Source organism: Grus americana, chromosome 5, assembly GCF_028858705.1.
Source record: "Grus americana isolate bGruAme1 chromosome 5, bGruAme1.mat, whole genome shotgun sequence".
NCBI lineage: Eukaryota > Metazoa > Chordata > Aves > Gruiformes > Gruidae > Grus > Grus americana.
The window spans coordinates 66,594,709-66,614,133 of NC_072856.1; the positions used below are offsets into that span (position 1 = coordinate 66,594,709).

General features: G+C 38.3%; 1 protein-coding gene across 2 annotated transcripts in view; it reads left to right on the forward strand.

The window, feature by feature from the left end:
- The first annotated feature begins 59 nt into the window (after positions 1–59).
- Positions 60–19,425, forward strand: part of WDHD1 (WD repeat and HMG-box DNA binding protein 1) — a 30,364-nt gene continuing 10,998 nt past the window's right edge. The window contains exons 1-16 of one of the 2 annotated variants that reach the window (XM_054827534.1): positions 60–115; positions 600–688; positions 2,199–2,310; positions 5,402–5,553; positions 7,758–7,869; positions 8,445–8,495; positions 10,213–10,308; positions 11,885–11,977; positions 12,905–13,011; positions 14,495–14,630; positions 14,794–14,989; positions 15,174–15,370; positions 15,957–16,141; positions 17,254–17,495; positions 17,999–18,136; positions 18,818–18,974. In XM_054827534.1, the coding sequence (XP_054683509.1) occupies positions 612–688; positions 2,199–2,310; positions 5,402–5,553; positions 7,758–7,869; positions 8,445–8,495; positions 10,213–10,308; positions 11,885–11,977; positions 12,905–13,011; positions 14,495–14,630; positions 14,794–14,989; positions 15,174–15,370; positions 15,957–16,141; positions 17,254–17,495; positions 17,999–18,136; positions 18,818–18,974 (2,051 nt within the window). In that variant the 5' untranslated portion in view covers positions 60–115; positions 600–611. Of the gene's footprint in view, positions 116–175; positions 315–599; positions 689–2,198; positions 2,311–5,401; positions 5,554–7,757; positions 7,870–8,444; positions 8,496–10,212; positions 10,309–11,884; positions 11,978–12,904; positions 13,012–14,494; positions 14,631–14,793; positions 14,990–15,173; positions 15,371–15,956; positions 16,142–17,253; positions 17,496–17,998; positions 18,137–18,817; positions 18,975–19,425 lie in introns of those variants that run through there. The other variant, XM_054827536.1, reaches the window with a different exon arrangement.

Here is a 19,425-nt window from a genome sequence, read left to right on the forward strand (position 1 = left end):
GCGCGCAGCCCCGCCCCGGGCCCTGACGGAGCAGGCCCGGCCCTCGGGGCGGGCTCGGCCGGCCGTGGCGGCGCCGAGCGCGGGAAGGCTCGAAGCGGGCGGCGGGGCCGGTGCGGTGAGTGGGCGGGAAGGTAGCGCGGTCCCGGGCTTCCCCCTCGCCTCGGTGGGCGGCCCGGACCTCTTACCGGCGCGGCGGGGAGCCGTGGCCTCTGACGGGGAGCGAAGGGCCCTTCCCGGGGGCCGGCGGGTAGCCTGGCCTGGCCCCGGGCGCTGAGGTGCCTGAGGGACAGGCCCCCGGCACCCTCCGTCCCCCGGTAATCCGTTTTTTCCCCCCTTTTTTTTCTTGGGTCCCTTGCACGCCCAGGCCCTTCCCACGCGAGGAGGTGCAGGCGCCGTGTCCAGCATCTGCCGGGCTGTAATCCGCTTAGGCCGAGCCGGGCACGGCTGGTGGCTGAGCCCCGCGTCCCCAGACCCCGTGGGTGGGTGGATGGGTGTCCCGGCAACTCTGACCTTGCCCTGCTATCTGAGGCTCTTCCCAAAGCTTTTTCCATCTAAATTTACTTTATTTCTCCTCCTTTTTGTCCTCCATAAATAAACAGGCGAGGCTGAAGATGCCATCCGCGCAGAAGCCAATGCGGTACGGCCACACCGAGGGCCACACTGATGTCTGCTTCGATGACACTGGGAGGTAATTGCCTAATTCCTAGAGACCAGGGATCATCTTGGACCTGTCTATTGCTTTCCCAGGTGTTTCTGTACCAGCCACAGCTGGGGGAGGTGCTGGGATGGATTTATGGCCTGGCTTGGTCTGGGAAATCCTTTGGTATTACCTGTGTTGAGAACTGGCTATATAACATACTTTGATGCCCTGAGTTTTGAAGTGGTTGATTTATAACTTAAATATTAGCATATATATATAGTAGGTATGTGTGTGTATATATATATAAACTCTATCTGCCCTTTTTATAAGAGTGACTTCATAGAATCTAGCAGAAATCAATGTAGTGTGGGAATAAATATGTTCACATATGCACTAAGATACTAAAAATATAGTTGAAGAAATCCAATATCAGGCTTTGCTATCGTTTCTTGCTATTCTTGCCCTAGCTCTTGGCTGTATAAATATAAACTAAATATTTGCCATTACTGTTTTATTGATTAAAAATAAATGGTAAACCAGAAGATAAACCCTCTCAAAATTATCTCAGAGGTTAAATCTTATATACTGAGTATGGTTTAAGGCCACATTCTCTTATACCTTTCTTTAGTTCATTAGCGTGGGTACAAAGAGTTAGTCTAATAACAATCCCTCGAAACCACAAAAAGCCTTGTTTGCCATTACAACGCAAATGTTTAAAAAAGGGTGCAGGTACCTCTGCCAAATACCGCTGGTCCACTACTGCTGGTCTCCCTGGCATCAGTATATTCAATATCAACATGGTGTTGTCAAACTACAGACCTTACAGATCTAAGAGCAACATCACAGCTTCATCTCTGGCTTTGTAACATTTTGCTTTTTAATTAGAAATTTTTGGGACTGCAGACAACTTTAGAAAACAAGAAAGAATGCAAGGCTTGATTATAGATTCACGATGTCTTTAATTAAAAAATCCCATGCAAACTTCTGTACATTTGTTCTGTGACTTCAGGTTATTGTTTACTGCATTAAAATTGTGAAAGTTAACTCCAGCAAACTTGAATTCCCTGTTCACTATTTTTAAGGGTTCTGTAGGCCTGGAGCATGTTAAGCTTGTTAAATTTCAGTCAAGTATTCATTAACAGTCTTAGTTTTGCCCTCAGCTTTGTGATCAGCTGTAAGGTAAGTTTTCAAAGTTTTAAGAAGCAATTAAATGCCCAGTTCTTAGTGAATTCAGTGCTAATTAAGTCCTTTGAAAAATTTGCTCTAGATCCTGGAAAAAATGGATTGACCGATAATATCTAAGGGTCAGTTCAGATGAGTGCCGAGCCTAGGTAGTTATCAGAGACTCAAGGTACTGTGTTATGCTACCAGATGTAACTTTTCCCCCCCCATGTTTAATAAGTTACGTAGACATAATAAATGTAGATATTTGCTGTATCGCGTAGTATGTATTGTGTTTCACCCTAACTCTTTACTAACACTTTCATTTTGGCATTGAAAGTCACAGTGGCTATCCTTTCCATTCCTGAGTGCTAACAAGTCCTGTGTCTTTCCACAGCTGCATTGTAACTTGTGGCAGTGATGGAGACGTTAGGATTTGGGAAAACCTGGATGACGATGATCCGAAGTCCATTAATGTGGGAGAAAAGGCCTATTCGTGTGCTCTAAAGGTATCGTCGTTAACAAAACTCCTCTAAGTTGTGTCATGCTGGTGTTGATACATGACTGTACCAGGTGCTGAATTTTCAAGCTTAGGGATGCTGCTCGTGTGGGTAACATTAAACATATACTGGGATAATGTACAGAAAAAGGCAAGACTAATACCATATGTAGTGCGTTTCAGTCTGATGTATGTTAAATGTGTAGATCTTGAGAGGGACTGGTTACAAGGGCATGGAGTGACAGGACGAGGGGGAATGGCCTGAAGCTGAAGGAGGGGAGATGGAGATGAGATGTGAGGCAGAAATCCTTCCCTGTGAGGGTGGTGAGGCCCTGGCACAGGTTGCCCAGAGAAGCTGTGGCTGCCCCTGGCTCCCTGGCAGTGTTCAAGGCCAGGTTGGATGGGGCTTTGGGCAACCTGGGCTAGTGGAGGGTGTTCCTGCCCATGGCAGGGGGTTGGAACTAGATGGGCTTTGGGGTCCCTTCCAACCCAAACCATTCTATGGTCTTTGTCTGATGTATATTAAATATGTAGATCTTTGTCTTCAGATTAATGTATGGAAAAAATAAATTGAATCCTGTTTAATGAGGGGCAGGTATTTAAATTTGAGCATATGAACATATTCTGCCTTTATGTCCAAGTATTGAAAATATAATTTTTTGGAAGTACACAGAAATTTAATTGATTAAATGTGCCTATAGATTTTTTGAATATTTTAACTAAATTATTTTATATAAATCAAGAATACTTCTGGCAATTCATTTTACCCCATACAGCATTGTAGAGGAACTATTCCTTATACTAACCTTCTGTAATTTTTTTTTCCTCCTTTTCCTTCATATTCAGTTATACTAATTTCTGACTTTGTGACTTTCTGAGAAACAAACCCAGCAGATTAAGCTAATCATGCAGTGAACTTTTTAGGCTATTTCAGTGTTTTCTCACAGTGTGAGTTGCAAAAAGGTTTCCCAGCGTAAGATATGATCATCAAGTATTAGGAAAAAGAGCCAAGAGGTTGGTTATATGGACCTGTTTTAAGGCCCAAGAAATTATAATCTATCTTAATCACAAATTGCTTTCACAAAGTCAGTGTCCGGCAATGCTGTGGTAATACTTTTTTATCATTGGTTGATATTTTTCTCTCAAAATTGTTGTTTGACTCAAAGATGCCTCTGACCCACCATCCCCAGAGTCGGAAGAGAACAGGATTCTTGCTTGTATAAGTTGTAAGAATTTGTGAGAATGCCGACTAGAGGCAGCTCTGTAGTCTGAGTGACTGGCATTTAAAGTGTAACCTGCCCTGTTTATTTTAATGATAAGGAAGTTCCTTTTACTATATCTTGCAGGAGCCATTATTTGTAAATAACAAGGCAGATAAATTACCTATATGAATTTGTATAATAGAAAAGAATTCTTTTTACTATGCACATTCATGTATTTAGCTTGAGAATTTTCACAGTATTTCCTTTATGTGCAGTTGTTGTTATATTACATTAGTAATAGAAGGTCAAAAATGTTGTATTTGTGGTAGTTGTAGAAGAAGAGAATTCCAGAAGTCTACATCAGTTCTTCAGATATTGTGTAGTTAACTTTGCAGTAGTAAAGGAAAAATGTAAACTTTTTTTTCAACTCTCTGTGATTTTGGAGAGGAGTATGAGAGAGGAAATAAATGAGAATTAACATATATGTATTATATTTTAAAAATAATAATTTGAAACCTTTTTCAGAACTAGTGCCTTAAATGAAACCTCTTTCTTATATCCCTTTTAACATACCTCATGTATCTGTTCCTCAATACCTATATAAGCTATTTTCATCATTGACTTTAGGGCATTTTCCTGTTGATTTTCATTGCATTACTTTTCCTTCCACAAACCAAGTGAGGTGACGTGAATGAGTTCTCTTAGCAAATCAGTGGCAGAGCCAGAAATTGCTAAAACTATTAATGAATAGAGGAGGGAAAATTGTGGATTTAATTTTTGACACCAGCAGGAAAAATCCTGTGCTCTTAAGTTTATTGTAAAGGGCTTTTAGTTTTGAGCCATTTTTTATACATCTTTTTAAGCAGTAAGATTAAGAACGCTTTGTGAGACTTAACTTCAGGAAATCTTATTTCAAAAGTTATTCTTCATTAATGAAAATGTCATGAGGAACTGATCTGATATGTTGATCTAATCTAGGTAATAAATCTCATCTCTTATTTAGTTGGGTTACTTAGTACTGGTTGCTGCTTTTTATCTTCAGAATTTGTACTATAACTTTAGGCAACTTAAAAAAAAAAAGCAACCCCCGAACCCAAAGAAAAAAACACCTCGTGGAAATAAGGCATTTCTTTATATTTCAAAAACTTACTGCTACGTACAACTGAAGAATAGTATTGTCACTTGAAGAAGAGATACTACTTTTGCAAGTATAGGATAATTATTTCTTTTGTTTTGCACTTCTTTTAATCTGGATTCATTTTTAGTAAACATCTGTTTTCTGAAAAGAACTAAGCTGTAGTTCATGAACTTCTCATCTTTCCCTGGTGGCGTTTAACTGAGAAGTTTGGTCCAAGGGTGCCCTCTCCTGATATTGCAGCGTATTAAGAGGATGCAAGATTCTTCCTTTTCCAAGAGCTTTCTTGCCTGTGTAAAAGGAGTGAATTTTCCATCCACCAGAAGAAGAATGGATAGTTCTCTTTGAAATTCAGTAGTGACTTGGAGTATTCATTATTTTAGTAAAGATAGAAGTTGGGAAAGTCTTGATGCAGTAATTTGCCATATAGTTAACATAATGAATTTTAAGTCTGCTGAAGCAACTGGAGTTTCAGTATTAAATCTAGCAGTGTGTTTCACAAGACTGAAAGTAAGAACATAATTTTTCTAGTTTTCAATAGTTTGGTTAAAGTGATAAAGTATTAAAGTTACTGTGCTTGTCTGTATTTTTTTGGGAAGAAAAAAAGTTAAAGAGTATTTCCCCTGCTGCTCTTACTATCAGACCTCTTTTGGAACTCTGAAAGTTAATCTGCCCAAATATTTGGAACTTCAGAGCAATTTTTTTGGCTCCATGGGCATAAATGTGTTATAACTAACAAATTTTATGATGGATTTTGTTTGTAGAATGGAAGACTGATCACAGCAGTATCGAACAATACTGTTCAGATACATACATTTCCTGAAGGAGCTCCAGATGGCATCCTTACTCGATTCACCATGAATGCAAACCACGTCATCTTTAATAGTGACGGGACCAAAATTGCTGCTGGATCTAGGTAATCTGTGCATGATAAGGAAAAGCATTGCTATTGTTCAAAATCTGGCAACTTCCTTGCTTGCTGATTTTTACCAATGAGATCGTTAATCCACATACCTCTGAGGATTTTAAAGTATTGCAAAATGCCTTCCAGGGGTGGAGGAAGAAAGAAATGAAAAGGACTTTAGGAAACAATGCTCAGAGATACTTGATCCACCAGATAATTTTAAATGGAATTCTGGTGTTGTGAAATAATTCCTTTTCTTTAGGAGACTTGAGTGTTTTCAGCTTTCAGTCTTATAATGTATAAGCATAAGCATTCGCCCATATGGATCTCATTGCAGCATCAAGGATTTTGTGACTGTGTGCTGAAGATAACGTCCTGACTGTTCAGGATCATGGTACTGCAGATGTATATACACATGCAAAAGTTAGATGGGTTCGAATTTGTGTGAGAGCTTTGAGTCGTTCTCTGGCATAAGTAGCATCACCATTCTGCCAAATGTTAACAGATGACACTTGCAAGACTTGCCTGAGGGGAATTAAATGTCTAGTTTAGCTAATTTCTTAGGGCAGCATGTTTGCTTTTACATAATATACACTAGTCCTTTAACAGAGATGGCAAAATAGCAAGCAGGCAATTTTATTTTTTTTTTTTTACATTTATTTAAGGCTTGGGTGCTTCTTACTTGGATTTGGTGAACTTTTCGGGCAGCTGTAGGTAACCCAGGCTGTCTGCTTGCCTCTCTACTGTAATTTGTCCTCCACAGTAGAGATGGCAGAGCATTGCATCTGCTACCTGGCTCCTCTAAGTGTGAATTGAACTAGAAAGCAATTTGAATGAATATGCTGGACTGTGAACTCTGGCAGCTGTGGAGCAGATGCACCAGCTCCACCAAAACTGGGAGGCTGGACAGCTAGGGGCAGTAACCACTCTAATCTCCAAATCTGACAAGGATCATGAGTTTAGGCCCTTTGCCAGTGCTTCTTCCTGAGGGAACAGCTCTGCCCCAGGATCTGGCTTTGATTAGAGAGCTCAGGCAGATGGCAAACTCTTCTCTGTTTCCAAAACTTTTACAAAAACCCCTTACTTCTGCAGCCTGGCCAGGGGTCCCACATTAGGAAAAAGAGCTTGTAAGACTGTGAGGCCACTCCTCGATGAGGTCTTCTGTAACATACTGGAGGAGAAAGTGGCAGCTGTGAAATGAAGGAATGCAGCTAAGAAAAATTACTTTTAGTTGTCCCAGATTTCTCCCTTTTTTACATGAAGTTTGCAAACTTCAGTTTTATGTAAGTTTAACATCCAACTGCCTGCCAAGGTTCACAGGAATTATTTGAAAAATAGTTGTGTGGCTTCTTAAATAAACAAAAAATATCCTATTGCCTGTTGTTTTTTTTCTTTAAAGTTGTCTTTCGTTGTTTAAGAGTGCTAATGTAATTTTAGTTGTCTCGCAATATAGCTTATATACTTCCTTTTATGACTGACTGGTTAGCACTAGATACAACTGAAGCTGTGTTTCTGAATATAGTTAAAGTAATGGTGAACCCTACAGAATTAGGTCCTAAAATTAAATTTGTCTCTGAGAGTGTTGCAATAAAGTACAAGAGGGAGTGGTACTGAAAGATCATCACAGCAGCTCTTTGGCTTAGAAGTTAGCACTGATATTTTGAGTTAAACCACAGTAATGTCTGTAATTTTGGAGGAGGGAATAAAGTTGTAAAAAAAAAATCTGTTAATGTATCCAATACACTAAATGATCTTAAAAATCCTGTTAAAAAGGTCACAAAATAAACTATTTGCTCTATCTTGTTTGAAAATCCACATCACCAAATAATTATAGTAATGAATATTGATCCCATTCAACAGATAGTTTTGTTGAGTCAGCTCTTTGGTATCTAAGCAGACGTTTTCATTAGGTCATATAGAATGTTATAGTAAGCAGGTATATGGTCAGTGTGCGCATAAGATCCTCTTCAAAGAGCAACCATATTTTATGAACTTTGATGTGAACAAAAATTACTTTCTGATAAAGATAATCTGGCCTTGCTCCTGTTGTAGTAAGCCTCAAGATTCTCATTTTCCCTTAGAACATAGTGTTGAGAGCCATAATTTCCCAAAAAGATAGTTAGTGCCCAATTCAGTTTTTATTGCCATAAACAAATAGCCTGTCATTGCTAATACCAATGTTAATGCTTTTATGTCTGTGATGTTGTGATCTACAGTGACTTTATGGTTAAAGTTGTGGAGGTGACTGACAGCAGCAAGCAGAAAACATTCCGAGGACACGATGCTCCTGTTTTAAGCCTGTCTTTTGACCCTAGGGACGTTTATCTGGTAAAAACACGATCTTGTTTACTTTTTACTTTGAACCTCCTTTTCCCTTAGAAAAATAAATAAATCCATGCTTTTTATAAAAAACAAACAAACAAACAAAAAAACCCCAAAACCAAAACAGTGACTGAGCACATGAAATTACTTCATTTCAGCTGACCTTATTGATCATGGAATGTGTGACAACTTGTTGCCTCCCAGGAGAACTCAGTCTTTGCTTTACTACTCAATTACTGTCTCTGTTCTTCTGGAATCTAATGCTGATCTGATTTTAGAGAGGAAAAGGTGGCTCACTAAAGAAATGTAATATTAATTTTGAGCCTCTCTTGCGAATAAGCAGCTCACTTGAAGTATGAGGGTTTGTAATTACAGTAGCTTGGAGTCAAATACAATTATCAAGATGGCAATATTAGACAGTTTTAAGTCTTAAAATGGTTTAAACTGGGAGGCTTTCTTTCTAAAACTGCCTATATATTACATGTCTGTAGCATTGGTTATAGGGATTTTTTTTCAGAGTCATAGCATTAATTTCTCTATGTCTTTAATTACTAATTTGTTTACAAAAATCTCTTACGTAGGCATCAGCAAGCTGCGATGGTTCTGTCAGAGTATGGAAAATTGCCGATCAGGTAAGAGACCTGCTTTTCAAAGTGAAGTGTTTCATAAGAAATCCAGGATTTCACAGACAACGAGAAGAGCTGGACTGAAATAACCCAACTGAAATAGGGTTTTCTTTTTTGCGGAAGAAATCTAACTATGCTTTACAGAATACTTTTATCTACTTCTGGGAGAAATTCCAAAGCCTGATGATGAAATGTTGCCTGGGTAGCTGTGGATTGTTCTTCCTCTCTGTGGAATCCCTGATTTCTTTTGTTCATCTTTCTTCATTGGCCACCATTGTGTATTTTGTCCTCAGAACATTTGGAAATAACACCTCCCTGTAAAGACAGCAATTGACATCAGATTCCTTATTTCAGAATTTCAGCTCATTGCTTTCAGGGTTAAGGAAGGATTTTTATTCTAATAAACAACTACCTAGGTATATTTTCATCTTGTTTATTTTTACCAAGCTTCCTATGAAATAGTAAACAATTTTGGGGATTGTAGACTGACTGGTGAAGGTGGAATGATGCTCTGAGATGCTACACAATATCTTCTTTTATAAGTGATCTGGTTGGTTAATCTCCTTAGAAACGCGATTGCTTTGACCCGAGGTTAGGAAGAGATATGAATTTCACATGCCAGGATCACTGAGATGATGCCCATGATGATAACTTTTTTTTTTTTTTTTTTTTTTGATAGGGTACTGACTGCTTCAGTCTCTCCTGCTCCCTGCCTGTTGCACACATACTTAGTTTTCTAAGGGCTCGAGGTTCAGCTCAGTGCATTTCAATCTTTTGGATTTGAATGAGTTTAAGGCTATTGACTTGAAAGTGTCTTGCTATTCCACTTCTTTTTGTTTGTTTGTTACAGACATCACAACAATTTCTCAGAAGAATGACCTAAATTACAGTGTGAAGAACATAATTTATTAGAAATACAGTCTTTGGGCTCAGCCTGGCAATATTTGGCTGAAATAGTTCAGGGCCTGTATGAAATCAGATTTAGTGAGAGAATCAGATTTAGTCTGTGCTCTTGGAAACTCTAAGGAACTTGAAAAGAGAGTTTCAAGTGAACATTTTAATAAGGCAATTCTGCATATGTATGTGGATTATTTTTGCTAAATGCCATTGTCTGGAATTATTCCTCTAAGTACAGTTGATAATGTACCCCCACACTTGTGGATTGCTACTTTTTTAAAACAAAAGCATGCTTCTGATGTGAAATCTCGTGTTCCAGACTGACAGTGAGTGCCTTTTGGGGCAATTACACGAACAGTGTCCTAGAATTATGGCAGTGTGATGTGTTTATCTGTGCTGTAGTTTGAGAATATAGCCATTCATTCTTTATACTGCTGTGCTGAGATTCAGTCTGATGTGTGTCACCTTGCTGCAGTTGATCTGGGTTTGACAAATGCATTTTGGCCAGATTTTCTCTATAAGCTAAAAATACGTGAGCTCATTTGTTCTGTACTTGATTAAAACCCCTTGTTCTGGGATCTTATTTCTGTTGCAAGTAGTTGCATTGTCATTAAAATAGTTTCAGGCCTGTATTGGCAAGGTATTTTTTTTCAGTTTTAAGGCAGTATGTACCATTGTATTTGGATGAAAGAGATTATTTCAGTTCCAAAAATGGTATATCGTTTTTCCTGTTAGGTTTTGTCCACCCTTTTCCTTTAAGAATTTGTACTATACAGTAGGTTTTCACAGAGCTAGAAAACTTGGGTTTTTCATATTTTGTTTTCAGACATGCACGACAAGTTGGCCGCTGCTGCAGAAATGTAATGATGTGATAAATGCTAAATCAGTGTGCAGGCTTGGCTGGCAACCTGGCAGTGGGAAGGTAAGTGACGTTGTTTTAGACACATCTCAATCCTTTTCTCTTTGGGAGTCTAACAGTAGAATTCAAGCTGGGCAAGCCCAAATTGCAACTCCTGGGAGTAATGAAAATGTTTGGAATGAAGTTCACTTTTAGGAAGAATAAAAACCTGGAAATGGTTACTTGTTTGAGCTCCAGACTGTGTTTGGCAGCAGTCCAGCTGTCAGCCCAAAACAACATTAAACAGTCATGTTGCGCTGAATAGGAAGGAACATTGTACGTGAGGGAAATAATCACGTTGCTCACAACACAGCATCAAAGGAGTTCAGTCTTTCTCTACTTTAAGTAAATTTTGCCTTATCAGTAATCTTGTTCTCTAAATATTTCCTTAGTAAGTTGTTCCCTTTCTTTTCACTTAAAGAACGAAACTGATTCCGTTGCGGCTAAAGGCAGTGCTGACACATACTACAGGTGTAGTGCGTTGTGTATGTGCTGCTGCAATAGTACTAATTATGGATTGCTAATCAAAATGGGTTGGGGAGGTAGTATAGCTATCCAGATGTCTCTGTAGCATCTGGTAATGCGAAGGGGAGAAGAGGAGGGAGCAGATAAATGCAAACCTGTACAAAATGAGGCATGGCCTGCCACACTTGAGGTAAAAGACAGGGAATTGAGCAAAAGTTGGCCCTTTGGAAAAATTGTTTTACGGCTTTGGTTCTTGCCTGGGATAATAGTGTGGCAGAACCTATTCATCCTTTATTGACATTCCAGTATACTGGATCTAAAGAGTACTTTCTGGTGTTTTCTCATAGTTCTCTACCTGAATAATCTTGTTTCCCCAACTTAGCCTTTGTGTCTGGCTACCCATGTCCACTCTTCAAAATACCTGGCCACTATGATAGCGTTATGTATAACTTTTCTGTTGAAGAGAGAATGTCACCTGCAGTACAAATTGTTTCAATATCCATATTGCATAAAACCAAATACTTTTAATTTTTAGACTTGTTCTTCACATGCACACATATTTGAGATGTAAGTAGTTGTCTTGCTTCTCTTAGAAAGCAAATTGTTAGAAGTCTTTAAAAGTCCCAAATCTTAAAAAAATAAACAGAGAGTAACATTTATGTAGTTTTGTGAAAGATGAGTTATTTCAAGAATCAGCTATTCAAATAAGATTTATTGAGAAATTGTAACCTGATCGAAAGAGGTTTGGGGAGGGAGGGAAAGGAGAACATAAGCCTTGTGCTCAGAGCATTGAAAACTATTTGTATGTGTGCGTTAGCTGTTTCATAAATAAGAACTTCTAACCTTACATTGCAGCTGTCATTATCTTCATTTTTCTGCCAGAAAGAAATGAAGATTAAAATAAAACCAGGCATGCTTTGCTATGTTCCATTGCAAAGCATTAAAGAACCTTGTAATTCAAGTTCCTTCATCTTTCTTTACTTTCTCAGTTGGCATTGCTAGGATGCTAGAGAACCGTTAATTACTGAGGCAGTCACAACTGTAATACTTCTGAGTGAAGGAGCTATGCTATTTAAATGTTCTGTTTGAAAGGTAGCTTGTTCTAAATTGTCCGATTCTTGTTTCCTTTAAACAGTTGCTGGCAATTCCTGTAGATAAAGTTGTTAAACTGTATAGAAGAGAAACCTGGGATAGTGAATTCGATCTGTCAGATACGTTCATCACACAGGTAGGTATAATAAGCCAGATGCTTGCTGAATCTTCCATAATTTAAGTGTTATTCTGCTAGAAATTGTATTCCGGGCAGTATCTCTTTTTCTTTTTCTTTTTTTTTTTTTTTTTTCTTTCCCACTCCCCCTCTTGGTAATGATTGCTCACACTTTCTATTTCAGTTCTGATCCTGTTACTTTATGTTGGAAAACAAGGCAAGAGATACTAGATGAGTGGCAAACATGTCTTTATGTGGCCGTGGTTCCCCTCCTTCATTTACAGTGACCCCCTAGATCTCTAAGGTCTACTGTGAGTCACCAACTGCAGCTGAAGAACATCTGTTTTCACAAATTGCTCTAAATACATAGGATTTTAGGGAAAATGTCAGGGGTGTTATTTCTGTACAGAACAGAGATCTCAGTTGTTCACTTCATATTTTATTAAGCTGAAATTCAGCTACATAGTAGCCCTAACTGTGCTATCTTCTTATTTTGACCTCATGAGGTACTTGGAAACCTTTGGGTGAAAGATGACCTCTTTCCTAGCATTATTAAGATACAGAACACACAGTCTTGGGTTCTAATTTATGGAACTATATTAAGTTAAAAATAAACAAAGCTATGTTATATGTTAAAAATAAATATACTATGCTTCTGTATACATGTCTAGAATTGGGTTTTGTTTGATGTCATGGCAGCATTTAATGACAGAAGATGGATATTCTTAAAAAAAAAAAGAAAAAAAGAAAGGTGTGCTATCTTTAAAGAATGGTTCTTGCAGGGAACTACCTAAAGCCAGCTCTCATACAGGAGACTGGATGTGATTTGTTAAAGATCGTTATTATTATTTTTTTATTCCAGAATATCTGTCTGGTTTAGGCTCCAGAATATGAATGCTGTGTGTGCATTGGTAATATTTTTTTTTCTATTTTTCATTTTTTCCTTAGCCGCTGAATGTTGTGGCCTGGTCTCCGTGTGGGCAATATCTGGCAGGTGGAAGTGTGGATGGGAGTATAGTGGTGTGGAATGTGGAAACCCAGGAGTGCATAGAGAGGTATTCAGCATTGTTCCATAAATCCCTAAGCACATGGGTTTTTTCGTGAAATAGAATTTTGTTATCTTTTCTGTAAAAACATTTTTTGTGCAAATGTAGAACTCTGCCTCTTGAAAAGCCTTAATAAGATTTACAGGGCAAATCTGTAAGTGTTCTGCTAATGTTCCACCGAAAACAAGCACCCCAGGAGACAGCGTATGAAGGCTCAGATTGAAGAATAGCATTTACCTGGCCCCATCGATGGTCTCCCAGCTGGTGGTGGGGCTGGGAGCACATCCTCAGAGAGGGAGCCAGAGCATGAAGGTCAGAAGAACCATGTCAGATCTGGGTGATGCTGGGAGGCAGGGCCACCGCTCAGCCTAGACTTCAGCAAAGGGAGCAAGAGAAGGGCTCTTCTTTTGTGAACCCTGAGTGAGATGCACTAAAACTGCACTTCATATGCTGAAGGGAATTCAAGGGCTGTCATATCATTTCCATGTTCTACAAGGAAGCAGCTTCCACAGAGTATAACTCTTGGTGGTGTTGTTTTGCCTTCCCCCACCACATCCAGTATGCACAGAAGTAGGTTTTGATTCATGTGATGTACCCTTTTCCTTTCTGCAGAGCTGGAAACATTACGTTCTTAGAAATAGAATAGGGAGGGGACCTGAATATGGATTTTGTTCAAACGTCAGTCTAGTTTTCTGTGTGCAAATATCTTTTATTACTTTTGAATCTAATACTCGATTAAAGGATAGTTTTGGTGGAAACCAATTTTCCTTACATGCCAAACCCCAAGATCATTGGCAGTAGGATGTATTTTCTAAAGGGAGAGGGAAATACAGATACATCAGTCAGCCATCCTCACCTGTAGGCAAAAAAGAACAAATTGACAAATTGCACTTTAGCTTGGTTAGTTAAAGCATCTCTCTTTCAAACAAACAAACAAAAAAAGATTTTTTAAAAAAGGTATGATTAAATGAGGTGGAGAGGAAGAGAAGGGATGATTTATCTGACTGAATATTTTGGGTAAGAAACACGATTGTTATTGTAACGCCTATGTTAAGAATTAAAGACAGATTATGTAAATAATGAATGGGAGGATTTTTTGTGAGAATGAAGGGTGGAAAAGATAGAGGATTAACTCATTGGTTTGGTACAAGAGAACTGAATGTTTTTTTTATAACTGGATGGTTCTGGAATGTATGACTGCTGGGGAATTACTTTGTCTTTTCTACATCTGTCAGGAAGCTGTTGTTTTAAGAATATCATTCTGATTTTTAAAGCTTAAGTGACTTCCTCCATAGAAAAGGAAGACCTGCTGTATTTTTTTTTCAATAGTACCTGTTTATGCTAAAGGTAACCTATTAATTATTTTATTATGTGTAACATCACTGTAACATCAGAAATACCAGTAAATATTACCACTTTCTACAGTAATTCTTGTGGATGTTTCTGCCCTGAGAAGCTTACTAAAAATCCATTATTTTTATGTTCTTTTTAGGATGAAGCATGAGAAAAAATACACAATTTGTGGACTGGCATGGCACCCCAAATATAGGCAAATCGCTTATACAGATACCGAAGGAAATCTGGGCTTGTTAGAAAATATCGGTGATGGAAATAAACCAAATGACAAGGTGATCACTACCACTTATTTCTTAGATTAACATGATTATGTAGGTTACCAAATTATATTGAACGTTCTGTATTGTGTGTTGAAAGTTCCCTCGTGTGTGTTAATTCATTCTTTGAATTCCACGTCCAAAAGAAGTTTTACGATAATTGTTAACCTGGTTTTAGGTTACCAGTACAGTGACAAAAGACTACAATGATCTCTTTGACGGAGAAGACGATGACTATTTAAATGGAGATATGGTTGAACCACAGTCTTCCCCAAAGACTGGAGCTAATGAAGATGATGGTGATGATGATGATCTTATGCCAACTTCAGGCCATCTGAGACGAGCAATAGTAGATGATGATGATAACTCACTAGGTACAGAATGAACTACTTTTCCAGAGCTCTTTAGTGCTGTTATTGGGACGATCTCTTAGCATCCTGTGCTTGGATATAATCTGCCTTATTTTTCCAGAGAAATCTTGACTGTTTAAAATTTTTTTACCTATATTCTGTCATAATAATATATGTAAGATGTAATTTTATTTTTTTTAACTTCTAGATATTGGGATGATAAAAGCTAATTCCAATCTTCTTGAAAAAGAAGATGAAGATGATGATGATGATCAGACTGGTGGCTTTCCAGCTTTACCACCATCATCTACACAACAGCCTTTCTACGATGGGCCAATGCCAACCCCCAAGCAAAAGCCGTTCCAGTCTGGCTCCACTCCTGCACATCTCATGCATCGTTTCATGGTAAATCTCACTGCTGTGTGGTTATGTAGATCTAGTTTCTGTGTTAATATTGAATATTGTGTGGTTCTTGCTGTGTCTTAATCTAATCTCTTCCAAGATTTTTGATTTTTTTTTTTAATAGTTCACAGTGTGATGCTAAATGGTGGAAAGTAGCTTTGTGTTAATACATAGACTGCCTAATGTTATGCTTTATATTTTGGTTACTTTAGATGTAGAAATAAATGTTTGGCTTGAAGACAAAAGCAAGCCATGCAGTTTGCACCTGTGCTATTGAATTCTAGCAAATCTTTTTAAAAAGTCTTTTTTGACCGAACTTGTGGGTATTTTTATGCTGTAAAGACTTGTACGTTAATCACCCACTATTTCTTTCTAAATGCAAGTTCTTCACACTTAATTTTGTAAGGAGCAAGTTGACTAAGCTATGAGGATGAAACTAGTTTCTACCTAATTTGACTGATTTAGAAACTGTAAGTCTTCAGTCTTTCTCCAGCCTCCCACCTACTGTTGTTTCAGATGAGAGCAGACTGTTTTGGGGCAGTATGCTTGATTTGATTTTGGTTTTGAGGTGGGCTGTTGTTTTTAATAGGTATGGAACTCTGTTGGTATCATTCGCTGTTACAATGATGAGCAAGACAATGCTATAGATATAGAATTTCATGATACCTCCATACATCATGCAACACACCTGCCAAACTCTCTCAATCACACGATGGCTGACCTCTCTACTGAAGCTGTTTTGCTGGCCTGTGAGAGTACAGAGGAACTTGCAAGGTAAGTCATGGCCTTGCTCTGCAAAACCCGTAGTATGGAATTACACTTAGCTTGTTGATTAATTTCAGCTTACATCACTTCTTTGAGATGTTTAGCTTTTGATCATGTTTTTTATTTATGGGACCACTTTCGAGGAGGATTTTCACATCCACCCACTTGAAGACTTAAAGAATATTGAAAGACGTATTTTGTTTGCTGAGGATTCTTTTTTAATCCTTTTTTCAAATATGTATATACTGGAAACTTCATGCATTGCTAGCTCAAAGGAAACTGTAAACATGAACAATACTTCTTCAGTCTGCTTAGATCAAAGATAAATAAAGGGCTGTGCTATTTCTTTTCCCACTGTTGCTAAGGAGACATGTTTGGAAATACCCAAAGAATTATCAGTGTGAAGAACACAAGTTTATGAAAACCATAGAAAGATTTAAGCAGCTGAGCCAGCTAGACTCTTGCATTTAAGAACAATAGCAACAATATTTTATTGCTTGTTTCTGTGGAAATATCTTGAAGAAAGAACTTTCTTTTTATTTTCACGCATACAGCTTTGTCATAAGTTGAAAAGCACCCTTTACCTTTAAAAGTATGTTGGTTGTCTGATTCTGAAAATTTTAATTTTTTTTTCTCAGTGGAAGTTGGTAATCTATCAAAAGCCGTGGTGTCTATGGATTGGTCACAGGCAGTTTTCAATTATTAAGGTGGCAGAAAGGAAGTTCCTAAATTTTTTTTCCCTTTGAAAGATAGCATAATATGATAGACTTGTAATGAGGGCTGATATTCAGGGGTACTGAACACCTTCAGTTCTTGTTAATTAAGCAGGACACTTATCAATTTCCATCAAAAAACAAAAATCTCCCCTCAGACCTCAAATCTGTCTGCTTCACACTTTAGAGAGTCTAAATCTACAGTGCTGGAGATAGAGCTGGCTGTTCAGTTTTTGAATAATAAGAGTAACACCTTTGCAAAGGACCACTTGTAATTTGTAGTTCCTTTCTATGACCACCACAGGTTCCAAGGTCACTGATAAAAACATAATATATTTGTGTATTTTCAGATACTGTCTTTTTTTTCTTATTGAGATATTTGACTATTGTTCTTTGTCTCTGCTTTAGCAAGCTCCACTGCATTCATTTTAGCTCATGGGATGCCAACAAGGAGTGGACGGTAGATATGCCAAAGGATGAAGACATTGAGGCTATCTGTCTGGGTCAAGGCTGGGCTGCTTGTGCCACTAGTACCTTGCTGGTTCGTGTGTTTACAGTTGGAGGAGTTCAGAGAGAGATCTTCAGTCTCCCAGGCCCAGTGGTGTCTATGGCAGGACATGGAGAGCAGCTGATGATTATTTATCACAGAGGTAGTTTTCTCCCTTCTGTCTTTTTTGAACTGGGGTTATGTTTTCAATCCCCGTCTGTTACTGGCTTCAAACGCTGGTTAATTTGTACGTAATCACCACAAGTATTTTCTTCTTCTCGATGATGCTTATCCTTCTTCTTCGTCTCTTCTCGATGATACTTTTACTGTCACAACCCACAGATCTTTGACATCTGACAGCAAAGCTTACGTTTTATATCGAGATGCCTAGATTAGCCTGTAAGGAAGGGGAGAATTTTATAACAGTGATGTTAATAGATTAAACTCGGGTTTCAGAGACGCCAGAATGAATTACTATAGGAAATTAAGGAAGTAGTTGTTACACATGCGTTGTATGTCCAAAATAACAAATAGTCACTTGTCTGACAGTGGTATTCATGGATAACCCTGCAATAGAATGAGTTTTTAATTCAAAACTTAAATTTAGCCAAGAGACAAGACAATTCTTTTGTTTTCTAACACAGTCATTGAACAACTTCTTCCTAGGTACTGGCTTCGATGGGGACCAATGCCTTGGAGTACAGCTGATGGAGCTAGGAAAAAAGAAAAAACAAATTCTTCATGGAGACCCTCTTTCTCTTACAAAGAAATCGTATTTGGTATGGGTTGGATTCTCTGCAGAAGGTATGAAATACCTGCATAAGTGATGATGAGAAATCTTGACACTATTGGGGGATTTTGGAGGAGAGTTTGGCTAATTAATGCCCTTTTGGTAATGGTGATCTTGGAACTTTTTTTTTCAATCTTGTCAATGCTAAACAAAATTCTGTTTTTCTGTTCTTTCAATATATTTATCAGAAATCTTTAACATGTTTCCACTATGAGTAGAATACACTTGAATGTTATCAGAACTTGTTTTCCTGACTGGTTGCCCTCCTCAGCATAAAGAAATAAACTGCATTAGTACACCATAATAGGCATGTTTAACCATCTTGGCAAAAGCTCCCCCCCCCCCCCGCCAAAGTTGGTAGCTTGAGAGGAGTATTTATGATAACCAGAAAAAGTAATTGTAAAATAGCTAATTTTCTTTGGGAATCTACCCCAGTAGGATGAATTTGATTGCTTCATAAAATGTTTTTGAATTTGAACTTGAGCTGGTTAACTAGCAGTAGTGTTGACTGTCAGAAGGTGGCGCTTCTTTCTAAGGAAACTCGTTTTTCCCAGCTAGGTTGTACTGTCTGGGTGAGAGGATGTTGTATTACAGATCCATAAACTGTAGTTTCCCAGCAGTATCCACCAGTTCAAACTTACTTGTGTTGTAATTAATTCCCCGTCAGAGTAATTGTTTTCATTTGTAACAAACAGGTACCCCGTGTTATGTGGATTCTGAGGGGATTGTGCGGATGTTGAACCGAGGACTTGGGAATAGTTGGATTCCAGTGTGTAACACGAGAGAGCACTGCAAAGGAAAATCTGATCATTACTGGGTAGTTGGCATCCATGAAAATCCTCAGCAGCTCAGGTCAGATAATTCACAGGGAAGTGCTTTGCTTGTCTTGGGTTTTATTTTCTGAGCACTTCATTCTAAGAGAAACTGGAAACAACTTTTACTAAACCAGGTGGCTAGTAAATATGCATAGTAAATGATCTAGTTCATAAATGTAATTGTGCATGGATGTTTCATTACCAAATTGGTTTTGAATAAACTCATTAAAGTTTTGTATTTTTGTAGCTGATTAATTGTGGCTTTTTGCCTTGGCTACAAGACGTGTGCACTTTATTATGAAATCACACATCTCTGATGCAGATACATTCATAAAACTACTTTTTACTAGAGAAAGCTACTAAAATGGTATGGCTGCTGTTAAGATTCTGCTTCTGCTGTTGATGGTTTTGGGGGATCTGGGTTTGGTTTTGGTGTTTGTTTTGTTGAATTTTTTTCTTAACTACGTTTTCCCCTTTTGTCCCTTGGA